At 44.5% G+C, this 27,285-nt stretch overlaps 2 protein-coding genes across 2 annotated transcripts in view; one reads left to right on the forward strand and one right to left on the reverse strand.

The window, feature by feature from the left end:
* Positions 1 to 12,144, forward strand: part of LOC120920101 (trichohyalin-like) — a gene marked incomplete at its 5' end in the record, with an annotated part of 39,778 nt that extends 27,634 nt beyond the window's left edge. Inside the window, one exon of the mRNA XM_040332014.1 lies at positions 11,959 to 12,144. Within this exon, the coding sequence (XP_040187948.1) occupies positions 11,959 to 12,144 (186 nt within the window). The remainder of the gene's footprint in view (positions 1 to 11,958) is intronic.
* A 5,747-nt stretch (positions 12,145 to 17,891) lies between these two features.
* ANKRD34A (ankyrin repeat domain 34A) overlaps positions 17,892 to 27,285 on the reverse strand; it is a 67,437-nt gene continuing 58,043 nt past the window's right edge. Inside the window, exon 2 of the mRNA XM_040332140.1 lies at positions 17,892 to 19,654. Coding sequence (XP_040188074.1) covers positions 17,935 to 19,557 — 1,623 coding nt within the window. The 5' untranslated portion in view covers positions 19,558 to 19,654 and the 3' untranslated portion in view covers positions 17,892 to 17,934. The remainder of the gene's footprint in view (positions 19,655 to 27,285) is intronic.

Genomic DNA, 27,285 nt, shown 5'->3' on the forward strand with positions numbered 1-27,285 from the left:
GTAGTCTTGTACGTCACCACGTTCTTGACGTTTGGAATTTCAGACAATTTCAGTGTAACCGTGTGTATGCAACACAAGTTTGAGCGGACATCCGTCGGGAAAAAATCCACGGTTTTGTTGGTGGAAATTCCGATCGTGTGTACGCTGCGTATCCAGAATGTCTCTAACTGAGAGACACCTCTCACGCACGATTCACCCCTCCAGTGTGGAATAAATTTGTGGATAACCTGAAGCTTGGTGCCTAAAGGATTTTTGTTGTGGAAATGCAATTAGTGTCTGGGTACACTATGGTTGATGCGCCCCTTTTTAATACTAGCAATATGCTCATTCACCCTAACAGAGAAAGTTCTAATGGTACGTCCAACATCAGTGGCGGCTGGTGCTCAAAACTTTTTGGGGGGGGGTGCAAACAAACTGAAAAAAAAAAAAAACATCAAACGCAACCACTGTGCCATCAAGCGCAGCCACTGTAACCATCATTTGTTGCCAGTGTTCTGCCAGTTTTCCCCATCACATGCCGGCAGTGTGCTGCCAGTTTTTCCCCATCAAATGCCGCCAGTGTGCTATCAGTGTCTCCATCAATTGCTGCCAGTGTGCTATCAGTTTGCCCCATCAATTGCCGCCAGTGCGCTGCCAGTTTGCCCTATTAAATGCTGCCAGTTTGCCCCATCAATTGTGGCCAGTGTGCTGCCGGTTTGCCCCATCTAATGTCGCCAGTGTGCTGCCAGTTTGCTCCATCAATTGCTGCCAGTGTGCTGTCAGTTTGCCCCATCAATTTCCGCCAGTGTGCTGCCAGATTGCCAGTTTGCCCCATCAATTGCCGCCAGTGTGCTGCCAGTGTGCCCATCAATTGCTGCCAGTGTGCCCATCAATTGCCACCAGTGTGCTGCCAGTTTCCCCCGTCAACTGCTGACAGTGTGCTGCCAGTTTGCCTCAACAAATGCCGCCAGTGTGCTGTCAGTTTGCCCCCATCTGTTTGCCCCATGCTGCCAGTGTGGCCATGAATTGCCGCCAATGTGCCCATGAATTGCCGCCAGTTTGCCCCATCAAATGCTGCCAGTGTGCTGCCAGTTTGCCCCATCAAATGCCACCAGTGTCGTCCCCCCCGCCCAGCACTTACCTGTCTTACCTGTCAAAGCTGTCCTCCAAGTCCTTGATGTCTTCTCCTGTCCTCTTCCGTCTTCTGCTATGACACAGTGAGGCATCAATTGCCGCCAGTGTGCCCCATCAATTGCCGCCAGTGTGCCCCATCAATTGCCGCCAGTGTGCCCCATCAATTGCCACAAATGTGCCCCATCAATTGCCGCCAGTGTGCCCCATTAATTGCCGCCAGTGTGCTCTATCAATTTCCGCCAGTGTGCCCCATCAGTTGCCGCTACTGTGCCCCACCAATTGCCACCAGTGTGCCCCATCAATTGCCGCCAGTGTGCCCCATCAGTTGCCGCTACTGTGCCCCATCAATTGCCGCCAGTGTGCCCCATCAATTGCCGCCAGTGTGCCCCATCAATTGCAGCCAGTGTGCCCCATCAATTGAAGCCAGTGTGCCCCATCATGTGCTGCCAGTGTGCTTATCAATTGCTGCCAGTGTGCCCTATCAATTGCCGCCAATGTGCCCCATCAATTGCAGCCAATTTGCCCCATCAATTGCAGCCAGTGTGCCCCATCAATTGCTGCCAGTGTGCCCTATCAATTGCTGCCAGTGTGCCCTATCAATTGCTGCCAGTGTGCCCTATCAATTGCTGCCAGTGTGCCCTATCAGTTGCCATCAATTGCCCCCAGTGTGCCCCATCAATTGCCGCCAGTGTACCCCATCAATTGCCGCCAGTGTGCCCCATCGATTGTCGTCAGTGTGCCCCATCAATTGCCGTCAATGAGCCCCATCAGTTGCCGATATTGTGCCCCATCAATTGCCGCCAGTCTGCCCCATCAATTGCCGCCAGTCTGCCCCATCAATTGCCGCCAGTGTGCCCCATCAATTGCCGCCAGTCTGCCCCATCAATTGCCGCCAGTGTGCCCCATCAATTGCCGCCAGTGTGCCCCATCAATTGCTGCTACTGTGACCAATCAAATGCTGCCAGTGTGCCCCCTTGCCCGACACTTACCTGTCTCTGCGCTGTCCTCCATGCTCCGAGTCTTCATGTCTTCTCCCGTCCTCTTCCCGTCATCTCTGCTATGATTGGACGCCTGATAGGCATCTAATCACAGCGGCCTGTTGCTTCAGCCAATCAAGTTACAGGGTAACCAGACCCGAGCACCTGATTGGCTGGTCAGTGTTAGGGAAGCGATTTATTCGCTTCTCTAACACAACATTGAGTAAACAGCGAATGCACAGCATTGTGCCCGCCTATGGCTCTAATCAGGCGCTTCTAAAAAAAGAACGCCACTGTAATTCAGATGCCCGGCGCCTGGCAAGGGGCCAGACACCTGAATAGGGTGCAATGCATGAATCTATCTATTGGTGATAGAGCGGTGCAGGAGAGAGGGGGCGGCACTCCTGCACCCTCTATGGACTGACAAGGGGCATATTATATATAAAGCGACCCTCTTATTTTGTGCTGAGTACACAAAGTAGCATCCCACTTTAAAGTGGAGGTTCCCCCTAAAAAAAAATTCTACCAATAAATTCTGAAGACCGATTACACTGCGGGTAGGCTGGGTTTTTTTTTATTTTTTCGTACATACCTCGATATCGCCGTTTCATCCCTCAGCTTCCGGGTATGATTCTTGTGGGGCTGGGCGTTCCTAGTTGATTGACGTTCCTCCGACCGGCGCATACTGCGCGTCACGACTTTCCGGCAGAAGCCGGACGTCATTGCGCAGGCACCGTATAGAGTCGGCTCTATACGGCGCCTGCGCAGCGACGTTCGGCTTCTTTCGGAAAGTCGTGACGTCAAGTATGCGTCGGTCGGAGGAACGTCAATCAACTAGGAACGCCCAGCCCCACAAGAATCATACCCAGAAGCCGAGGGATGAAACGGCGATATCGAGGTATGTACAGAAAGAAAAAAAAAACTCCGCCTACCCGCAGTGTAATCAGTCTTCAGAATTTATTGGTAGAATTTTTTTTTAGGGGGAACCTCCACTTTAAATACAGCTACCATTAATATTCTGGAAGGCTGTGTTCTTGCACGTGTCTTTACAGTCGGAGAGCGGTAAGCTCACATTTCACGGGCAAAGTCATTTTCTCCTGCCGGGAATTCATAAGGCACACCATGCAAGCAAATAATAGAAGAATGGGAAGTAGACAGTGATTCAGTCGGCGGGGATTATACAGTCCATTGTCATCTTGTAGACTGAAGCAGAATTGAGGATAATTATCCATCTCCACCGCCTTATGGTGATCATGTGATTTGACATGACAATTTTTTTTTTTTGTTGTTATCTAAACAACGGGAAAAAAATCAGCAAGTAGTATGTGATGTCTACCAGAAGGTGGCAGTGCCACATTAGAAATTGTACTTTTCGTGATGGAACATTTGCTACGCTGTAGGGATTATTATTTACATGGGAATTATAGTCATTTAAATGTCTTTTAGCTAAACAAGAGAAAGAATTAGTCTTAACCGCTTCAGCCCCGGAAGACTTTACCCCCTTCCTGACCAGAGCACTTTTTTTGCGATACGGCACTGCGTCGCTTTATCTGACAATTGCGCGGTCGTGCGACATTGCATTTCAAACAAAATTTACGTGCTTTTTTTCCCATAAATAGAGCTTTTTTTCGGTGGTATTTGATCACCTCTGCGTTTAATTTTTTTTTGCGCTATAAACCAAAAAAGCGACAATTTTGAAAAAAAAAAAACACTATGGCCCGGATTCACAAAGCACTTGCGCCGACGTATCTCCAGATACGCCGCGTAAGTGCAAATATACGCCGTTGTATCTGTGCGTCGTACCCACAAACTAAGATACGCCTAAAAACAGGCTTAATCCCGCCGACGTAACTTGCCTACGCCGGCGTAGAGTGGGCGCATATTTACGCTGGACGCATTTGTCGCTCCCATTGATTTTCTAATCAAATATGCAAATGAGGGAGATACGCCGATTCACGATCGTACATGCACCCGACGCAGGCTACGACTGGTGCGCGTAAGTTGTACGTCTGGCGTAAAGTTAAGCCCCATAAAGGAGGTGTAACTCAGCAGCAGACATGGAAATGTCTGCACCAGGGATCTCAAGCCTGCGTATCTTGCGTAGTTTACGTTGGACGTGAATATTACTAGGCGTAGGTTACGTTCACGCCGTAGGCAGTGATCCGGCGTATCTTAGGCAGTTGTTCCAACGTGGTTGTGAGCATGCGCAGGGGGATGCGTCCACGTATCGGCGCATGCGCAGTTCGTGATCCGTATCTGTGTGGAGCTCGGCCCATCATTTGCATGGGGTCACGCCTCATTTGCATGGCTCACGCCCACTTCCACCTACGCCGGCGTACGCCTTCGAAAACCCAGCGCAGCGTTGGGAGCACTGGCTTGGTGAATTCCATGCTTGACTCTCTGCGCTGCGTTGGCATAGCGTACATTGTTTGCGCTACGGCGGCGTAATGTGCGCCCGCTCTGTGAATCTACCTAAAGATCTTTTACTTTTTGCTATAATAAATATCTCACATTTTTTTTCAAAATTTTTTTTTCTTCCTCAGTTTAGGCCGATACGTATTCTTCTACATATTTTTGGTAAATAAAATCGCAATAAGGGTATATTGATTGGTTTGCGCAAAAGTTATAGCGTCTACAAAATAGTGGATAGTTTTATGCCATTTTTATTATTAATTGTTTTTTTTTATTAGTAATGGCGGTGATCTGCGATTTTTATTGGGACATTATGGCGGACACATTAGACACTTTTGACACTATTTTGGGACCATTGTCATTTATACAGCGATCAGTGCTATAAAAATGCACTGATTACTGTGTAAATGACACTGGCAGGGAAGGGGTTAAACACTAGGGGACGATGAAGGGGTTAAGTGTGTACTAGGGAGTGATTCTAATTGTGGGGGGGATGGGCTACAAGTGACACAACAGTGATCACTGCTCCCGATGACAGGGAGCAGTAGATCACTGTTCTGGCTCTCCGTGAGACGATCACGGGCACACGGCGGACATCGAGTCCGCGGGACCCGCGGCCACACTCACAGGGGGCGGGCTGGTCAATTTTCAGCAGACACCGGTCTGTTGTCAGATTTTCGTATCGTCGACACAAGTCCAAAGTACAAACACGCATGCTCGGAATCAATGCTCAGTAAGCACAAAAATTAGCAGAAGGGGCCCAAAGGGTGGCGCTCAAGAGCTGAAATTCCTCCTAGTACGTTACTACGTTCGTGTTTGTGGCACGACAATTGTGTAACGTTAGTAGGCAAGACAAGATTCAGGCACACGCCCTTTGGACAAAAGTCTGGCGCTTGGTTGGCCAACAATCACACCGTGTGTACGAGGCTTAAGTCTACTGGGGCTGCTGACATCATATCCAAGGTGTTGTAGGGCTTTCGGATGTCTACACAATGGAGGCTTTTACAGGTAAATAAATGGCGTAAAATGTGTTAAATGCACATATAATATTATGGGAGGATTTTTGTTGAAATAAATAGTGTGGCAACAGCTTCAAATATATATTTTTCTCCTTCATTGGTGTACGCCGATGAGGCTGCAATTATGGGCACCGATAGGCTGCACTGATGGGCACCAATGGGCTGCACTAATGGGCACCGATAAGGCGGCACTGGTGGGCACTGATGGGTGGCACTGAAGGGCATTGATAGGTGGGCACTGAGAATTGGCACTAGTAGGCATCACTGGTAGGTGGCACTGATAGCTGGCAGTGATGGGCACTGATAGGTGGCAGTGATGGGCACTGATGGGTGGCAATGATGGGCACTCAAGAAACCCTTAGCAACCCCTGGAGAAACCTTAGCGTTCCATGGAATCTTGGTTGAGAAACCCTGCCCTAAACCACGTTGGCTCTATTATTCTATTGATTAAAGGATAAAAGATCACTCCGTAATGGATCACCATTGTTGTGGCTATCCACTGTTTTCTACATAACTGGATCTCTTTCCGGACCCTTTCTTCTTCTTAGGAATCAGGTACCCTGCTGTATAGCAGCGGCCTCTCAAAGGCGATTCAGTTTGATGGATAAGACACACCAGCAATGGACATTAATAATTTGACATTTTGAGATACTGTGACAGACCCAACCAGAACAGGGGCTTTTTGGAGGGGACTGCATGGTAGCCTTTTTCCTACTGACTATGGGCCCTGGATTTTGAGGGGGCTCTATTCTTGGGAGATGTGTGCCTGGGAGACCCTCGGAGTGGTCGTGCTTCAGATTTGGGTCCATGTCTCCCCAAAACACAGAGACTCTGGGAACCTAGGACCTGGACACAGATTTGGGGCCTTTGTGCCCAAAGCAGCAATGACTGCTTTAGACTGTGAGACTTAGGCTGCATTCACACCTAGGCGTACAAAATCGCGGCGTTTTGTCCCGCAAATTGCGGCGTTTTGTACCGCGATTTGCAGCGACAAAACGCCGCGATTGTGAATGCAGCCTCACCCCCTCTATGGAGATGGTTCACATCTCCTATGCCGAAAGCCGCCTGAAAAAAAGGTCCGGGACTTTTTTTCAGGCGTACGGCGTTCGGCGTGGAGATGTGAACCATCTCCATAGAGGGCAATGTGTTTTCATCCCTCCAGCGTCTCTGGGCTGCTGCGGCGTCACACTACAGGCGACAAAACGCCTAGGTGTGAATGGGGGCTTAGAGCAGATGTTACTATCATCAGCTCAAAGCAACCCGATTCTAGGGTCTCCTGCTATAATCTGTTTACTAAGGTGTCTTTCTCCATTGGTATCATTATGTGCCTCCTAGGTGTGTATTCCCATCGTTAATTGAGTCACGTATTGTTTCTGTCTGCTAATTCTTTCGAGATTTGGACAGCCCTAGATCTTCTTACTAGGGAACTGGTGCCGAAAGAACTGGGTGGGCACTGAATCACCTAGACTGTCTAGATGACTAGTTAGCTTACTGTTTAATTAGATGACTGTTTATGTTGGCTGTTCCTTAGCTATGTTAATTATCTTACTGTTGGCATAACTTGATCAAGTTCTTTTTTGCTTGTGTGTAGTATATACAGTATGGGGGTAATCCACAAAGCCGCGGCGCAACGTAACTTTTCGGATTTAAGTTACTCCGCCGCAAAATTCCCAAGTTAGGTGCCGATCCACAAAGCACTTACCTGGAACTTTGCGGCGCTGTAACTTAAATCCGTCCAGCGCAAGGCGTTCCTATTGAAATGGGCGAGTCCCATTTAAATGAGGCGCGCTCCCGCGCCGGACGTACTGCGCATTGCTCCGTCGGGTAACTTACCCGACGTGCATTGCGCTAACCGACGTCGCTCCGACGTCATTTTCTTAGACGTTAACGTAAATGGCGTCCAGCGCCATTCACGGATGTCTTACGCAAACGACGTAGAATTTAAAATTCGACGCGGGAACGACGGCCATACTTAACATGGCTTAAGACAACTAGGGCTCAGCCCTAGTTTTACGCGGCGGAACTCGACGTAAACTATGTAGATTTAGAGCGACGGGCCCGTCGGAGCGTTCGTGGATCGCCGTAACTGGTCATTTGCATATTCTACGCCGGCCGCAATGGCCTCGCCACCTAGCGGCCGGCCTAGAATTGCATCCTTAAGATCCGACAGTGTAATTCAATTACACATGTCGGATCTTCGTCCTAACTATGGGAAACTGATTCTGTGGATCAGTTCCATAGTTTGGACCAGGGATACGACGGAGTAACAGCAGTTACGCCGGCTTATCTCTTTTAAAGATTTGGCACTCTATTCTGTGTGAGTTACAATAAAGTGAGTTGCAGTTTGCACCTAAGCTAGTGTCATCTAGTCCTTGGGTGCAATTATCGGCTATCATACCTGGTCCCTGGTTCCAGACTGGAGGAAGCTGTTTCTTAATGGAAACACTCAAGCTGGGTTCTGGAACGGTCAGTCGCATTTTTATGCATATACCTTTTAAACTGATGGTCATTGTAGGTGGGTGGGGGGGGTTTATTTGCTATTGCTTATTGCTTATCAACCTCAAGAGGAACCCAAGGGTTCAACAGAACCGTGGTTGGCTGTCCTAGCTGAATGAAAATTAGTTGTTCAAGTACTGTATATCATTAAAGTATAACTAAAGGCAAAACTTTTTTTTAGTTTTTGGGTTGTACCCAGACAAGTAATAGAGGGGAACTCTTCCAATGGGGACACTAGTTATGGTGACCTGAGGGCTTTAAGGGATTCCATTATTTTCCAGGGATTTCGTCTCACTTCCTGCTTTAGATATGGGACAGGTAGTGTCATGCCTTTGGCCTATAAGGAAATACAGTAATATCTTCTGGACTTGTAATTCAAATATTGTCCACTAGATGTCACTCTTAACAAAGGACTGTTGATGGGCAGTGTTCTATGGTAATGTACATTTCCTATCTTGTTACTGAAAACTGTCTTCACTTCCTATCACAACTCTTTCATCTTTTCAACTGGACAGTCCACATGGAGCAGCTAAGACTGCACCACATGTTTCCTAGGTCCTGATCCTCCTAAGGCAGCATCGCTGGTATGATAAAGACTGTTTACTTATTCTCATGGTGGGTTTCAACTGCGGACCGTACCTGTGTTATGCACGTTGAAACAGTAACTTGTAGTCTCCGTGACAGGGTGGGGATAGGACAAGGCGTTGTCACTCTATAATAGGAATTTTCTGGTCAAGAACATTCATAACCGATGACTTTTGAAATGACATCCTCGTGCTATGTGATTTTAGTGAATTGGTTGATATCGATTTTAATAAACTGTCTTCCATTTGATCAACCCAAAGTAAAACAAGAATAAACCAATAACACACCAACTTGCCGATTTGGCCCCATATTAAATATTTATTTGTTCTTTTATTGTACAGCTCCATAATCTACATAATCAGCAAAGGTATTCATTGACAAAGTGGGTTTCTATCCAAATATATTCTGCCTGAAGAAGAGAAAAATAAATAAACACAACTTTATGCTCTGCCTATTCCCCCCCCCCCACCCCGGTACTAATTGTTTTATCAATAGACTTGAAACCTCAGGCAACAGCGCCATCTTGTGCACACAAGACATAAATGCAATTGAAAGTTCTAGGCATTAGTTGTCTAGGCATTCACGGACGGTATATACTTTTATCTACACGCACTGTACAGATCTATGCACACACACAGAATATATATCTATTGACACATACCTATAGCTATACATACACCGATGCACATACACACACTTGTGTATACGTTTTTCTCTGCCATTAAAACAATTTTTCTCTGTTGTTCTGTGCATATGAGAAATTAAAAGTAGTATTTGTACATACGGCATTTCCGAAACAGAACAGGAGTCCCCGTAATAGAGGAATTTGTTAAATCACCTAGCTCCATACAGCCTGGTAAGGCCCAGTCAGTCCAGGTGTTTTAAGTTAGTGCAGACTATGTAATACTATTTCCAATAGTCAATTGGTCATTGTATGAATAGATTATATTCCCAGCTAGAGTTGCTTTGCCTCCATCTAAGCTAGTCCTTTAAAAAAGGTGAAAGGTGGCTTTTGGCAATCATTTTAGGGACAGGACTGGAGGTTATTGCTTTGGCATTGTAGGTTATCTGTCGGTTGAGACAGCAAAGAAAAAAGAAAAGAAAAAAATTGGACTTTGTGGAATCACATATAGAGTACAAGATTACTAGGGGTGGCCTTCACGTCTACCAAGCTGCAGTGGCGTAGCGTGAGGGGTGCGAGGGGGGCCACCGTCCTGGGTGCAAAATTTAGAGGGGCGCTGTCACGAGTGTGAAGAGGAGGGAGCGCCAACAGGTGGGACATAGGAACATATGCATGATGTCACCACTCCAGGATTTACCAGTCATTATCAAGCATGCTCTCCTCTTTCTTACAGCCACTGCTGTCTTACATGGTGGATCATGTGACCAGACTGAAGATAGCTGAAAATAGGTAAGTCCATGGGTCAGGGGGGCGCAAATTACTTGTCTCGCCCCAGGCGCTGACAACCCACGCTACGCCACTGCCAAGCTGTCCAATTTTCTGGAGTAGCTTTTGGCATCTGTAATATATAACTACTCTGTAATACCTGCTTAGGCACTCCTGGGTCAAAAAGTCAAACCAACAAGTTTTTCAGTTAGCTCTTGCTCAATCATGTCCCCTCATCAACCTTTCAATAAGCTTGTTGGTCTAGTACCGAAACAGGACCATCCTTCCCTTGTCACCTTTATCCAATTGCCCAAATTAGGTGTTCCTTAGGTCAGAAATTCCTAATAAACATTAGCACAGAAATGTTATCAGTACAGCACCCAAGATGAGGCGGCAGCCAAACATGAAAATCTCAAGAAGGCTGAAGATCAAATCTTGGGCTGCCTTAAAGAGGAACTTCACTGGGTCATGTGAAAATTAAAACCCAGTGACTAGAAATACTGTCAGAAACAAGTCCATGGAGTCTGGCACTGTCTTTCCAGTAGCCAAGGGCTTCGGATCTTTTGTGCCATCATCTTGGCTTTGGGAGCTTCATCAAGACTCACAGCCGGCCCCCTACTGTGCATGTACAAGATCATGATGTCCTGTAGCCTCCTGGGATAAAGCCACCAGGAATGGGAGGGAGCAGGCCAAGGTGATGTTATTCTTTCCTAAGCAGTGAATTAGGAAGTAGGAACAGATATCAACAAAGGAACAAACCCCCCCCCCCAAAGGAAAATAACCCTGTGTGACGGGAGGGCCCGTGGAACCCAGAATCCCTTGAAGAGGTTGGGAAACTCTTGTTTCAGCTCCCCATGTACCCCCTCTGTCTAAGTCACCCTGTGCCATCCTGGGTAACTGTGAAAATATGTATTTGATTACTTAAAATGGGACAGTAATATGTATTCACAATATCTCCCAGGATATATGTAAAGACTATTCTTGGTTTGTTTGATTCTGAACTCAACATGTTGGTTGAGAGCGCTGATCACATTGGCCTCTGTACAATGTAGGAGACGGGCCAACTCCTGCTGGAGCTCCTGCTATTGTGAGAAGGTGTTCTGTGTTTATACTTATGATAATGTCTCATCTACATTGTGAAGCTCGGTGACAACAAGTCTGACCTGTAGTGAAATTCTGATTTATCATAACATTGACCAGAAGGGCACAGAGTCACATTGGCTGCTTAAAGGGATTGTTTAATTAGCTCATGTTAATTTATGTTTCTGGTTACAAGTGTATTGTTAAAGTAATATGAGCAGGAGGGGGGAACCCTCTTTAACTGTATATAAGACTTGTATTCTGGTTCTAATAAACAGTCCATGTTTAGCAATCAAGCAAGTATCGTCTTGTTTGTAGTTGTCATCGGTTGGAATATCTGATATCTAGATTCGGACTGGGAGGAAGTGGTATATGACAAAATCGGAGTGTGGGATGTTTCGTTACACCCTGCATTTTAGTTAGAGGCTGGGGAGGAAGAATATGGGTGTAAGTTTCATTCCAAGATGAAGGTCCACTTTAATGAAAATTGTTGTCCAAGGGTATCTTGTACATGTAAGGGAAATCTGCACATGGGTGGTGAAGCGATAAGATGACGTTTGAAGGTCACAGAACAGTAAGGTATAAGGCTTATCTACCTTCCAGTTTGGGACCTGTAGTCTTGTTCTATTTTTCAAACAGTTCTATGGGCCTTTGCTGGGTTCCTGAGCTTAATTCAGAGTAAGGCTAACCATGCACAATTAGATTTCCTTCATTCAACCCCATGGGCAAAATGAGAGAAATCACTAGATTCCCCCTAAGCTACGTAGATAGAGAAATCTCCTGTGCTGGCTATTGTATTCAGACAGCCATAGCACCAGCTGCTATCTGAATATGATGGATGTGATTGGATGTCACTATTTGGCCAACTGTTTTCCACCTGGCTCCATAGATTTTTCAGTCGAAGTTTGTACTGGACCAGCCACAACTCAAGTTTCAGCTAATTCAGCAGGTATCCTCCTATATTCGAGCCGTGTACATTATGGCCAGCATAAGACTGGTCCATGTGGATAAGCTAAAGGCAATATGGATGGATAACAATGCCAAAGTAGTGTTAACAAAAGGAAGATTAAACTGATCAAAGGCAGTGGAGATCAGAAGGTTTCCAATAAAGATTTTACATTTTACCACTCCTTGATCTCCATTTGGCTCCAGTACCTTTACATCAACTTTATGACTGAGTAGTGTGGGTCTAAATAATAAAGCAAGCGGAATAGAATTAGAAATGCTTGTGGCAGGATAAAGAGGTCACCTTTGTGAGTTTAATCAGTGCATTTAGCTGTTCCTCTTTAAATGAAAAGCTCTCGTAAGAAAGTATTTCAGAAGAAATATTGCTACAATCATCTGGAAATAAGGCTTTAATTCTAAACGTGACCATAGACATTAGATGGCCATTGTCCAATTATTAGAAGGTTGGGCACATCTGGGCTGTCTACGGGACACAGCATAACAAGGAAGACACAAGTTATATCACCTTTGGATGAATAACCATTAGTTGGGTTCAAATTTGTATTTCAGAAATAAAGTGTACATTTTCACACTAGTCAAGAATATAACTTTTGTTCTAAGGTTGAATATCTTTAATCATTCCATGAGGGAACTACACTACACTATACACTATGGCCAAACATTTGTGGACACCTGACCATTACATTTATAGGAGGTTGTTTGATATCCCAATATAAAGCCGTGGGCATTAATATGGCATGTCCCCTCTTCTACCAACTCTATGACCATAACATCCTCCACACTTCTGGGAAGACTTTTCACAAGATTTTTGAAGTTTGTGTGTGGCTTTTCGTGTCCATACAGCCAAAAGAACATTTCTGAGGTCAGGTATTGATGTTGGGTGAGAAGACCCAATTGGTGTTTCAGGTGTTCAGTAGGGTTGAGGTCAGGGTTCTGTGCAGGACACTCGAGTTCCCCCACTGCAAACTCATCAAACCATGTCTTTATGGAGCTCTATTGGTGTATACAGTACAGTAATTCTGGAACAGAAAAGAGGCTTCCCCAAACGTGCACAATTGTGTAAAATGTCTTGGTCTGCTGTAGTAAAAACAGTACTCTTAACTGGAAACACAAGAAGTCAATAATTTGGAGGGGGGTCAACATACTTTTAACCATATTGAAGGTGTGATGATCAGGTGACCACATACTTTTGGCTTATGCAACCCTAATTATGCGACCAAAGTTAAGTTAATATAATGATATAATGACTGTTGTGGATCCTATTCTTAACAAGTGGCTTATCAAAGCATTATTTTATTGCATGGGTACAGCATATCATAAGAGTATTCTCTCAATGCATAAAAACATATTTGGATATTGGTTATTTTGATTTTACTAAAGTAAATTTACTTTTATCCTTTATTTTCTAAAAAAATAGTACTTATCTATAAGCGGATTTTAAGACTTAAGTTCAATTAATACCTCAAAACACAATGTTAGTTTGTGAATATTAGTGCAATAAACCATATTCTCTGGGTAATATATTATTTTGTAATGCATCTGTACTCACCAAAATGGATCTAAATGGCTCAAAATATATTGCAGGCATCCTAAGTTGGCCTCTCTAGTGCCCCCAAATACAGGGAGCTCTAATGTACAAACATCAGGAAGGTAAGTCAAGAGGCTAGACCCTACACACCTTGGTATTGGCACTTTATCTGTTCCATCATACCAAAGAACCAATAGCAAGTGTCTGCAGGCAGAAGGAAGTGGACCTTGTCTAGCATTCCTTCCTGAAGTCTAGACATACAGAACATATTAGAGCACCCTGGTTTTTGGGGCACTCCAGGAGCCTGAAAAGGCCAGTTAGGCTGCTTTCACATTGGGCGGTGGAGCCGCGGTGACGGTATAGCCGCGCTATTTCGTAGCGCTGCTATACCTTCGTATTTACCGCGATATTCGGGCGCTAGCGGTGAGGTTTTAACCCCCGCTAGCGGCCGAAAAAGGGTTAATACCGCGGTTGATTTCAATGGGAAGGCGCGGTATAGGAGCGGTAAACACACCACTCCTATACCGCTCCAAGGATGCGGCTAGCAGGACTTTTGGAGTGGTCCTGCTACTGCACCGCTTCAGTGTGAAAGCCTTCGGGCTTTCACATTGAAGCCTGCAGGGCATGATTTTTTCATGCGGTATAGCAACGCTATTTTTAGCGCTGTACCGCATGAAAAACGCCTCAATGTGAAAGGGGCCGTATGGTGCATTAAGGTATCTAATGCCTCGTACACACGACCGGACTTTCCTAGAAAAAAATAAATCAGACAGGCTTTTTTTCTTGAAAAGTCCGACCATGTGTAGCCACCATCTGACTTTTTTGGTCAGAAGTGTGACGGACCTTCGATAGACAACCTGTTCTCTTTTTGTTCGTTGGACTTCCGACCGCCTCATGGCGGACTTTTGCATGGTCAAAAGTCCGGCCGTGTGTACGAGGCATAAAAGTGCCTTTGCTTCAATCTTAAGAGTCAGCTTAGATTTTTTTTCTGCTAAGTAGACTTGTGCTTTATGCACCACCACATTTTAAAGCATACTTCTAACCAAAACTTTTTTTATTTTTATTTGAATCAAAGGGGAAATGGCTAGAGCCCCTGTCAGGTCTTTAATGCTGTATGTATCTGTATTAGGCCCCTTTCACACATGTGGAAAGTTTGTCTGTTTTTCAGCCATCTGTTGACGGGTAAAAAATGGACATCAATGCTTTCCTTTTGAAAAATGGATATAAATTGATGATCATCCTTTTTACATCCATTTACATCCACATCCATCAACATCCCTTTTTTGAAACGGATCAAACCCTATTTTTTTTTCGTTAAAAAAATGGAATGGACAACACATGGACGTAAACGGAAAAACGGTCCATTTTTGCATGAAAAAAAATATAGAACAAATGGCTCCAGGACTCGGCAAAAAAAATCCATCAACATCCTTTTTGTGGAATGGATCAAAGCCTTATTTTTTGTTCTGTTAAAATAAAAAAAATTGAGCTGAAAAAAACGGATGTAAACAGACAAATGGTTCTTTTTTTGCTAGAATAAATTTGGAAAAAATGGCTCCAGGACTCTGAAAAAAAAACGAATGGAAAAATGTACGAAAAACAGACGAAAACTGATGTAAACTGCATCCGTTTAATTTGAAAAAACGTGACTGAACTGATGCACGTGTGAAAGGGGCTTAAGGAAGATTTTCCCATGTTTACTGTCAGGACAGAAAGTGATGGAAAATAATTTCAATAGATTAAAACATTATTGGGGGAGTTGGGAATGGTTGGAACTGCTGACAACACTGTATTGCTATCTATGCCTTCCAACCAAGGTTGTCACATGGGCAGGAAGGTGGGGGGGAAATCTCCCCCATGGGGTCACAGAAATTAAAACTCGACTGAAATTTTTGCGCTTCCCAATTTGGCTAAAAATAGGCTTAACATTTAAAATGCAGTTTAGGGACAGTTTTTGGCTGAATTATTTTTTAAAGTATTCACAATTTGCAACTACACAGCTCTGCAGCCTGTAGTCAAGAATCATATATTTTCACCTCAAAAATGACAAATATTTATCTTCATTAAGTATATACCTAGTTAGCTCATCTTAATTCATTAAAAAATATAGCTAATATTATTTTTACACATATGATAATGATAATATTACTTATTGGTAAAGCTATTCACTGAAACAACTTTAAGGCTATTACCTAATAATTGGACACCAAATAAAAAAAAAAAAATCTAACATGTGTTTTGGCTTAACGTAATCACATGCCATGCGCCAATTACATTTCTTTCTATAGGGGTTATTCATGCAAAAGTTACAAGAGAAGGTAATTTATTAAGGGCTGACAATTACAATTACACAATGGAAGACCTCTAAAATATTTTGGGTACAATAAGGGGCACTTTATGTAGCTTGGTCTTGCAGGGCTATACTAGAAATTCTTGACTGAGCTGGCATTCCTGGTATCATTATTAGCAGAACCATTTTACAAGCAATAGAAGTACTAGAATCCTGCATGTTAATTTTTTGGGTACGGTAATGGGGTCTACGCTGGGTCTGCAAAATCTTCCTGTTCAAAAAAAAATGCCGTACTAGTCAAAAGGAGTTAAATGTACATCCTTTACAGAAAATGTTATCATCTTCATACACATGTGCATATATGTGTGCGTATATATAAATAAATATGTGTTTTCACAACCACATCTGTGTGTCCCTAATCTCTATCTTTTTAAATATAGATATATAGATATATACTTATATATTTGTATTTATACATGAGGGCAAAGTGCTGTAAGGTACCCTTAGATAAACAAGAGAATCAATCCCTTGTATAAAAAAACAACACGTTTTCCTTAAGATAATATGCTTCTTCTAAAATTATATATATATATATATATATATATATATATAAAAAAAATCTTTATGTGTGCTTTGCCAGTAATATTATCACCAGACTAAAGCTATTTTGGAAATCATAGCATAAATTGCTCTATAATATACATTCAACTGTTAACTCATAATGGGTGTTGTTGTACCTTGCGTGTGAAATACAAGATATAATAAATAATAATTTAAGAAACAACTTTGTGCATCAAAAGGAGATGACAAAAACAAATTTTTCAATGAATGGTCGAAACATCAAAAAAATTGGGTCACCCCAGTTGCTACTAAAACCTAGTCTTCATATTTATGGATAAAATTACTTCTTCGAGAAGTCTATTTTTTTTTAAATTCCTATTTCTATATATAAAACTGGACCTGTCTTTTTACTGTAGGATTTTACAACCATCTTATCAAAAGTTGTGGAGGGTGTCATTTTTATAGATATCTCCATTTCTGTTTATCAGAGCCACAATGTAACATTATTTTACGATTATTGTTTTATCATTTTTTTAATTGCTTGATTTTGACAGCCTACAGATAACATTCACACATATGTATGCAAAGTCAAACTTTGAAAAAAGCTATTGGCCCGGATTCACAAAGCACTTACGCCGATGTATCTTGAGATACGCCGTGTAAGTATGCGCCGTGCCCATAAACTGAGATACGCCTGAAAATAGGCTTCATCCGACCGACGTAACTTTCCTACGCTGGCTGCAAGTGGCGCTCCCATTAATTTCCTATTCAAATATGGAAATGAGGGAGATACGTTGATTCACAAACGTACTTGCGCCCGGCGCATAATATACGCGGTTTGCATAAGTCGTACGTCCGGCGTAAAAGTTATTCCCCATATATGAGGCGCAACTCATGCTAAGGTATGGGCCAGGGAACACAGCCGTCGTATTTTACGTTGTTTACGTAGTACGTGAATAGGGCTGGGCATTGGTTACGTTCACGTCGTAGGCAGTGATCCGTCGTATCTTAGGGAGTGGTTCCTAAGTGATTCTGAGCATGTGCACTGGGATACATCCACGGGATGGCTCATGCGCCATTCGTTTTAAGTACTTGTATGGCACTCCGCCCATCATTTGCATGGGGGTCGCGCCTCATTAGCATGGCTCATGCCCACTTCCACCTATGACGGCTTATGCCGAGGGAACCCAACGCAGTTTGGGAGGCAAGTGCTTTGTGAATTTGGTGCTTGCCTCTCTGCGCATATTGGCGCATATTTATGCTGGCATAGCGTATCCAATATACGCTACGCCAGCATAAATATGCGCCAATGTATGTGAATCCGGGCCTAAGTGTCAGGATTGATTTATTCAAAAAAATGTAACCTCTATTTGCCTTTTTTGAGTATCCTGAAGTCACGTGGGAAGTTATTTATGGTATTTTAAACTTCGCTAAAGGCTTAAAACTTTTACATATATATTTGTGAATGTCAAGAGTGTTTTTTTTTTTCATTAAGTATTATTTTTACATTAAGTAACCCTTTAATTGGATGATTCATTTTGAGGGAATAGGTTCTGGAAACTGGCAAGCTGTTTGATCTGTTCAGTTTGCATAGAATGCCTTCTAATAAGTTTCTTTTTTGCTTTGGCATCAAAGTGTTTTGGAGAGCTTGGGGCCACGGGAACCAATGTCTTCTGGCTGCTATGCACTGGTGAAGGAGCTTTGCCATTAGATCGGATGTCTGGGATTGGAGGGTTGAGGTTGACATTTAGCGGTGGTAAGAAGCCTGGTCTAGTATGAGATATGTGATCCAAAAGAAGAGTCCCAGATCCCCGTCTTTCCAGGAGACCTGGAGTCCTTCTACGAACAGTCATTGGGGAGACAGCGCTGGGAATACTCTCTAACGATTCTCGGGAGGAACTGGTGAAAAGTGTTAAAGGAGAAGCATTGTATTTCCTCCTCTCCAAGGAAACCCGCCCAGAGTCTGGAGAACCTGGAATAGAATCAGGGCAAAGATGGGAATCTGATTCATAATGTTCCATACGTGTCAACTTATGATGAGGAACCCCACGTAAATTAGTTCCAATCGTTGGAGCCAAAGTGACATTAGATGTTTCCTGAGTCTCAGGTGCCGTGTTGCGCCTTGAGAGTGGCTGGTGTAGGTGGCTAAATTGAACTTTGTCCGCCCATGAAGAGTCTGGTCCAGAGGGATCTTCCTCAGAAGACTGCTCACTCTTAAAACAAGATGGGTCTTGTCCCTCTATGCTATGACGCCTAGAAAGCACAGGTCTTTTGTTAATGGACAGATTATTTACCTCTGCAATAATCCTCTCCTCAAATTCTTCTGCTGAGGGTTTTTCTTGAGGTACAGCAAGTTGAGAAGCAGCCAGGACAGATGGGGCCACCAAACCCCAAGGTTCAGAATTTAGCCTTTTTAATTGCTTCTTGTTAACCATCCTGCCTTTTGTTGGTATATGGTCAGAAGTTTTGATCTCTAATTGCCTAGATGTAGGACAGGTAAGCCTGGTACCCATGTTAAAGTTGAAAACATCCCGTGCTTCTTCTTTCTCGCTGGCCGGAGAAAGCGATGTTTTTAAATCAATGTCTGAAGGTGACATACATACAGATGGTGATATCTTTTCATCTACTCCAGGTGAGGGAGGTGAGTTTAGATACTGCTTTGTTTTTTTAGTACCAGAAGGAGAAGTGTCCGTGGTAATAATGATGACCTCTTTTCCTCTGGCCTTGCAGGCATCCAGGAGGACCCTTAAGGTTTCTCGGTCGCCCTTGTTAAGTGCATACATGAGGGCTGATGTGCCTGAATAGTCTTTCAGACTTGGGTCTGAGCCATGTTCCAGCAGCACAGACACAACGCTTGCCCCGGTGTGATTGCTGCAAGCATGCATTAAAGCTGTCTTACCCATCTTGTCTGGCATATTAGGATCAGCCCCATTTTCCAGAAGGTATTTCACCATCCGAGATTTGTTTTGGGGGTCATCGTATTTGGCTAAGCAGGCTGCCATCAAAGGGGTTTCACCCTGGGCATTGCCTTCATTAATATAAGCACCTCCTTCCAGCAAAAGGCGGGTCAGTCTAAATTTACCCTGCCAGACAGCCTTCAGTAAGGCACTGCCCTCGGTATGCAACATTGTAGAGTCTCTCATTGGTAAAGTTGGTCCAGAACAGATAAATTATCTGCTAAGCTGAAGCGGGAATGTTATGGTGTGTCGGAATTGCACATTCTACAAGCTGGTATTCTTTCTGAAAAAATAAATAAAAAATAGATTAATTATTATTTTTTATATAAATATCAAAATATAAACTTTATTCTATGTTTCCAACCTAAAAAACATGAGCTTTTTATGACTCTATTTAGTGTCCATCAGCCAAAACTGAGCATTTTGCTATTACAGTGGAACCTCGGATTACGAGCATAATCCGCTCTAGGAGAATGCTCGCAATCCAAAGTATTCGGAGGCCAGAGGCGGGGGGCACCGAAAAGCTTCGGAAACGAGCAGAAAGGCCCGAGGACAGTTCGACAGTTCCCGAGCCTTTCCAAGGGTTTCCGAGGTCAGCCAAACTGTCCTCGGGCCTTTCCGTGCATTTCCGACAGGCGCCGTTCGGACTTCGAGGCCCCCCACCTCAGTCCAAACGCGGTACTGCACACCGCTTTTGCCTGAATCCTGCTCATTTTGTGAGACAACACTTACAAGCCGAGTTAGGATTTTAGGAAATACAGTGCTTGTATTGCAAAACGCTCGTTAACCGCGTTACTCGTAATCCGAGGTTCCACTGTATCTAAAATGTAAAGCTAAACTCCAGGCAAACAGCTGACTTAAACAGAATGCATAATATAAGAGAGCTATTTTCCCTGCCAAAGGACTTATACTTTTGTCCATCCAGTTTTGAGGTTTACACAGCTCTGCTACACAACACAGACTTGTCTGGCAGGGCAGGGGGCCTGATTTTTCTTTGCTGGTGTTATGTAACACCTACAGGTTTTTTTTCCTTTCACCAGCCTTTATGGTTAGTGATATTCCCCCCCTTCTCAGTATGAGGTTCTGTCCACACCCAACACAACCTCAACTTCATACAGTCAACATTTTAAACAGGCAGTCAATTGAATATTCATGAATCTATAGGTAGATTCAAGTAGATCTGCCTAAACTTACGGCGGCGTAGCTTAGCATGTTTAGGCTACGCCGCCGTAAGTTAGCTAGGCAAGTACATGATTCTCAATGTACTTGCCTGCTAATATACGGCGGCGTAGCCTAAATCGGGAAGGCGTAAGGGCGCCGAATTCAAATGTGTTGGAGGGGGGCATGTTTGATGGTAATGAGGCTTGACCTCACGTTTTTTACGTTTTTTTCTAACTGCGCATGCGCCGGGCACCTACATTTCCCAGTGTGCATTGCGGCTACGTACGCCGCACGGGCCTATTGATTTTGACGTGGATGTAAACAACGTAAATCCCGATTCGCGAGCGATTTACGCAAACGACGTAAAAAATTTGAATCTCGCGACAGGAACGGCGGCCATACTTTAACATTCTTTAGGCCTGCTAATGCTTACGGAAACGGCGTAAATCGACTGCGGCGGCCGGGCGTACGTTCGTGAATCGGCGTATCAACTCATTTACATATTCTACGCTGACCGCAATGGAAGCGCCACCTAGCGGCCATCAAAAATATTGCAATCTAAGATAGGACGGCGCAAGCCGTCGTATCTTAGATATGTTTAAGCGTATCTCTGTTTGAGCATACGCTTAAACATAAGTCGGCGTAGATTCTGAGTTAGGTCGGCTTATCTACTGATAAGTCGGCCTAACTCTACCTGAATCTACCTACAAGTCTTTAGAACAGCTATTCTAAACCAAGGTTCTGTAGACTGTGACAGACGCAACCAGGACAGGGGCTTTTGGAGAGAACTAGGGGCAAGTTTTGTACCCACTGATTATGGCCCATGGACACTGATGCCCTGCACACACAATAGGATTTTCCATAAAAAAAAATGGATGTGAGCTCCATCCAACATTTTCTGTCAGAATTTCCGCCAGCAAAAGATTGAGAGCAGGTTCTCTATTTTTCAGACGGAAAAAGTTCTTGTCGGAAATTCTGCTTGTTTCTATGCAATTCCCACAATTTCTTTAGCAATTAAATTTTTGCTGCAGCATGTTCTATACGTGGTACACATGCACCACTTTACAGGCAGACTAAGGGGACCACCCATGCACTATATTTAGAGGAATTGTTCATTTTTATTGTTGCACTTCAAGCATAATTATAATCACTACTCCTGAAAAAAATATAATTTTTAAAAACATTTTTTGCATTGATACATGTCCCCCAAGGCAGTACCCGGACCCCCATACCCTATTATGGCCAATTACTTTCATAAAAGCCTTTAACATTTGCAAATGTTTGTGAAGGAGAGGGGTGTCCCTGAATGGCAGTTTGGAAATGTGGTCACCCTAACACAGGGGTGTCAAACTCAGTTTCATCATGGGCTGCATCAGCATTACGATTGCCCTCAAAAACAGTTGTATCTGTAAGATTAGATGTGCAGTGCATCCCCTTACATTAGATGTCAAGAGCCACCCCACCATCAGAAGTAGAGTCAGGGCTGGACTGGGACAGAAATTTGGCCCTGGACTTCATCCAGACTGGCCCACTTTGACAGGTCTCTCCCATGGTGGCCGGACAACTCCCGCACCCCGCCGGCCACCCAAGCCCCCTCTCAAACTTCACTAGCCACTAGCCGTTCTACTTTATTAGAGTAGAACTGCTGGTACTGGTACTCTTATAGGCAGTACCAGTGGGGAAGCTAGACATTATTTCACCCGGGCCAAAGAATCAGTTCGGTGCCCCCCTAATGGGAAAAGATTAGGCAGAAGTGAGAATATCCCAGGCCATAGCTGTTGAGTCAGCTGTCTGTCCCCTCCCCCCATGCTCCTCTGTCGTCGTCCCTGCTCCTTTCGTCCTCTCCCTGCTTCTTTGGTGAGCGCTGCGGGGAGGGAGAGACAGAGGAGCAGAAAGGGGCGGCAGTCCCCTGTCACTGAAGCCAGCCCACTGAGCCATCGGCCCACCGGGAAACTCCCTGTAGTCACAATGGCCAGTCCATCCCTGAGTAGAGTCCTCCACTCTCATTTACATCACAGTGCATCCGCCTTTTCCTTATGCTGCTGCTGGGAAGAAGATTGATGCTTAAAAAGAAGAAAGTTATGCCGCGTACACACGACCGTTTTTAATGTCATGGAAAAAACAATGTTTTTCTCTACGTGATTCTTGTCAAGCCTGCCTTGCATACACACGGTCGTGAAAAAAAAAGCTTGAGCAAAGCGCGGTGACGTACAACACGTACGACGGCACTGTAAAGGGGAAGTTCCATTCGAATGGCGCCACCCTTTGGGCTGCTTTTGCTGATTTTGCGTTAGTAAAAGTTTGGTGAGAGACGATTCGCGCTTTTCAATCTTTGTGCTTTTCTGTCTGTTACAGCGTGACGAATGTGTTATCTCCATTACGAACGCTAGTTTTACCAGAACGAGTGCTCCCGTCTCATAGCTTGCTTCTGAGCATGCGCATTTTTTTCCCGTCGTTAAAGACCACACACGACCGTTTTTCACGACGTGAAAAATGCTGAGAAAAATTAGAGCATGTTCTAAATTTTTAATGCCCATTTTTTACGTGGAAAAAAATGCTCTGGAGCCTACACACGATCGTTTTTAATGACCAATTTTAAAAAAATTGCATTTTTCTCGTCATTAAAAACGGTCATACAACAAACAAAAGTCACTGCCCCTACCTATGACTGGTTTATACAATAAGGAGCGCTGGAAAGGGGCGCATATACATACAAAAACATGGAATATCCAGGCTCAAACTTACCGACCAATCAGCAACCAACCAAATTCACCTGTCTAACAGTGTGCGTTAAAAACAGAGGTTTAGTTGCACGCATTTGCAAATGCATGTGTAAGCTGCATGCCAACGTCAAGGCTCTCTGTATACTGCAGTCCTAACTATAACATTGCATTTTAAGTCTCCTCAGTAGGAGCACATGACTGCTGATGGATAGATAAGGGGCAGGTGACTGGAGGTAGCCCAGCCCTCATTAAAGGGGCAGGAGCAACAAAAGTCACTGCCCCTACCTATGACTGGTCTATACATTAACCACTTTCTTACTGGGCACTTAAACCCCCTTCCTGCCCAGAGGACTTTTTGCGATTCGGCACTGCGTCGCTTTAACTGACAATTGCGCGGTCGTGCGACGTGGCTCCCAAACAAAATTGACGTCCTTTTTTCCCTCACAAATAGAGCTTTCTTTTGGTGGTATTTGATCACCTCTGCGGTTTTTATTTTTTGCGCTATAAACAAAAATAGAGCAACAATTTTGAAAAAAATATATATATTTTGTACTTGTTGCTATAATAAATAGCTCAATTTTTTTTAAAAAAAAATGTTTATCCTCAGTCTAGGCCGATACGTATTCTACATATTTTTTGCAAAAAAAAATCGCAATAAGCGACTGGTTTGCGCAAAAGTTATAGCGCCTACAAAATAAGGGACAGAATTATTTTTTTTTTTTTTTTACTAGTAATGGCGGCGATCTGCGATTTTTATTGCGACTGCGACATTATGGCGGACACTTTTGACACATTTTTGGCACCATTCACATTTATACTGCGATCAGTGCTATAAATATGCACTAATTACTGTATAAATGTGACTGGCAGGGAAGGGGTTAACACTAGGGGGTGAGGAAGGGGTTAAATGTATTCCCTATATAGTGTTCTAACTGTGGGGGGAAGTGGACTGACTGGGGGAGGTGACCGATCTGTGTCCCTATGTACAAGAGACACAGATCGGTCTCCTCTCTCCCTGTGAGAGCCGGCAATGAAAAATGATCTCATATGTTTACATATGAGATCATCTCTCATTGGCCGCACAGATCGCCTAGCAAACGACCACTCCGATTGGCCGTTACGGCGATCTGTGATTGGCTGTGTCCAAGGGACACGGCCAGCACAGAAGTTCCCCGCTGCGCGCTCGGGAGCGCGCGCGGGGAACGCAGAAAGGGGCGGACGTCAAATAACGGTGCCCCCAGAGAAGTAGAACCACCCTGCGGCCGTATATAGTCGTACGGCCGTCGGGAAGTGGTTAAGGAGCGCTGCCTGGAAAGGGCGCATATACATACAAAAACATGGAATATCCAGACTCAAACTTACTGACCAATCAGCAACCACGGTCATGTGTACGCGGCATAAGGGACTGGAGGAGAACCAGAGGAGGACTGGAGGTGCGAGGGCCACATAAAATGGCCTGAAGGGCCGGATCCGGCCCGCGGGCCTTGTGTTTGACACCTGTGCCCTAATACAGTGGTCATCAACCCTGCCCTACAGTAGGGTGATCAGACATCCCCAGTTTCAGGGAACAGTCCCCTGATTGAGGACACTGTCCCCGGACCAAGTCTGTCCCTGGTTTTGTCCCCAGATTGGATTTAATAGAGGGCAGGGGCAATTTCAAAGACAATCAGTGCAGAATTAAAATAAAAAAATTGAATTACATTTTTTCCCATTATCTGTGCCCCTTTCTGATGATCATGTGCTGGTCGGAGTGGAGGGAATATTTCTTCAGTCTCGGGTGCATTCCCATTCAGCTTCGCTCGCATGTTCTTCTGCCTTGGCTCAAATCCTGGCGATTCACCTGCCTATCTCCTTGCCTTTCCTGGCGGAGTGATCTTTCTCCACTCCCCATCCAGTAGTAGCCGGGGCCCAAAGAGTAATGCCGCATACACACCATCACTTTATGTGATGAAAAAAAACGACACTTTCTGTGAAGTAAAAAATGACGTTTTTGAAACTTCAATTTTCAAAGACGAAGTTGCCTACACACCATCGTTTTTCTCACAATATTCTTGCAAAGTGAGGTTACGTTCACCACGTTTTACCATTGAAGTAGCTTCTGGGCATGCGTGGATGAAAAAACGTCTTACAAAACGACGTTTTTTGCTACACACGGTCAATTTCTGTGAAGTAAAAAGTGCACTTTTGAAAAACGACACATAAAATTGAAGCATGCTTCAATTTTTTTTGGTCGTTTTTTACAAGACATAAAACGACGTTTTCCCCTACACACGGTCAATTAAAGTGACGTTTTTAAAAACGTCATTTTTTTTCATCACATAAAGTGATGGTGTGTACGCGGCATAAGACTTGAGAGGCTGTGAGGCAGGCGGCAATGGCCAGAGAGTCGCTGATTGTTGCCATTACTAGTAAAGAAAAAATATGTCCCCGGATTTCATTTTAAAAATCTGGTCACCTTACCCTACAGGGCCTACTAACAGGCCAGGTTTTATGTATTTCCTTGGGGAGATGCAGTCTAGAATACTGCAATCACTGAGCAGCAAATGATATCACCTGGGATGTATTTCAGTTATCTTGCAAACCTGGCCTGTTAGTGGGCCCTGTAGGGCAGGGTTGATGACCACTGCTCTAACAGGTCGTTATTGGGACTTTTGCAGTGGGGCTTGTTTTTGTATTTTTTATTTTTTTTCAAACAAGCCTCTTTAGAATCTCACCTATCTTTACCACATGCCATTCTGAAAATGAGAACATTCCTTCCCGAACACGACGGAGAAGGAAACGTGTTTGTTACACAGCGTGCATACATCTTCTTCTCGCTAACATGAATACTCGGTATTCGTGGTGGACAAGAACAAATGAAGATTTCCCGCAAGCTCTATATTTAGTGTTAAGAACAATAAAGCTCATTTTGACAAGAACAGTATGGTCACGTCCCTCAGCAGCACATCGAACAGATGCTCTGTTATTACACACCAAAAATCCTCAAAGGTCCGTCGTGCTTTTTCCTTTTACTTCATCAAATGTTTTTGTTAAAGGAGAGTACCGAAGAGTCCAAGAAAAGAAGAATCGGGTGAAAATGCCCCTTTGGGTCCCATGTGTTTTTAAGAACAGGGGCAGCTGAGGACACAGTGGGGTAGATTCAGGTACATTTGCGCATTTTTTACGGAGGCGCAGGGCAAAGTTTTTGCCCTGCGCCCCCGCAAATTTTCTGCGCTACCCGCGATTCACGGAGCAGTAGCTCCGTAAATTGCGTGGGCGCTCCGGCAAAATGCCCGGCGTAAGCGCGCGCAATTTAAATAATCCCGTAGGGGGCGGGAATCATTTAAATTAGGCGCGTTCCCGTGACGATCGTAGAGCGCATGCTCCGTCGTGAAACTTTCCCGACGTGCATTGCGGCAAATGACGTCGCAAGGACGTCATTTGCTTCAAAGTGAACGGCGTCCAGCGCCATTCACGATTCACTTACGCAAACTACGTAAAGTTCAAATTTCGCGACGCGGGAACGACGGGTATACGTAACATTGGCTGCCCCTGCTAATAGCAGGGGCAGCCTTACGCGAAAACCGCCGTACGCAAACGACGTAAACTGCGTACGTAGGGCTCGCGTAACGTTGTGAATCGGCGTTAGTATGCAATTTGCATACTATACGCTGAGCACAACGGGAACGCCACCTAGCGGCCATCGCAAGAATGCAGCCTAAGATATGCGGGCATAAGAGCCTTATGCCACGCATATCTTAGGCTGCAGTCGGCGTAACGAGGTTCCTGAATCAGGAGCATTCGTTACGCCGGCGCAAGTAAGCAATTGCGCTGCGTAACTATGGTTACGCAGGCGCAATTGCTCTCTGAATCCGGGCCAATGTTCATGGAGTTACCTTGTGTCCCAAGGAGTAATTGGTAGAAGGCGGCTCATGAGAGGAGCCCTGGGCCAAGTTGTAGTCATGGGGGCCCTGAAGGTGGAGAAGAATCTGTTGAACGTCAAAGACCAGGACACTTTTTGCGAAAGTTGCGGCGGCGTATCGTAAATCCC

The sequence above is a fragment of the Rana temporaria genome, chromosome 13, assembly GCF_905171775.1.
Source record: "Rana temporaria chromosome 13, aRanTem1.1, whole genome shotgun sequence".
Classification (NCBI taxonomy): Eukaryota; Metazoa; Chordata; class Amphibia; order Anura; family Ranidae; genus Rana; species Rana temporaria.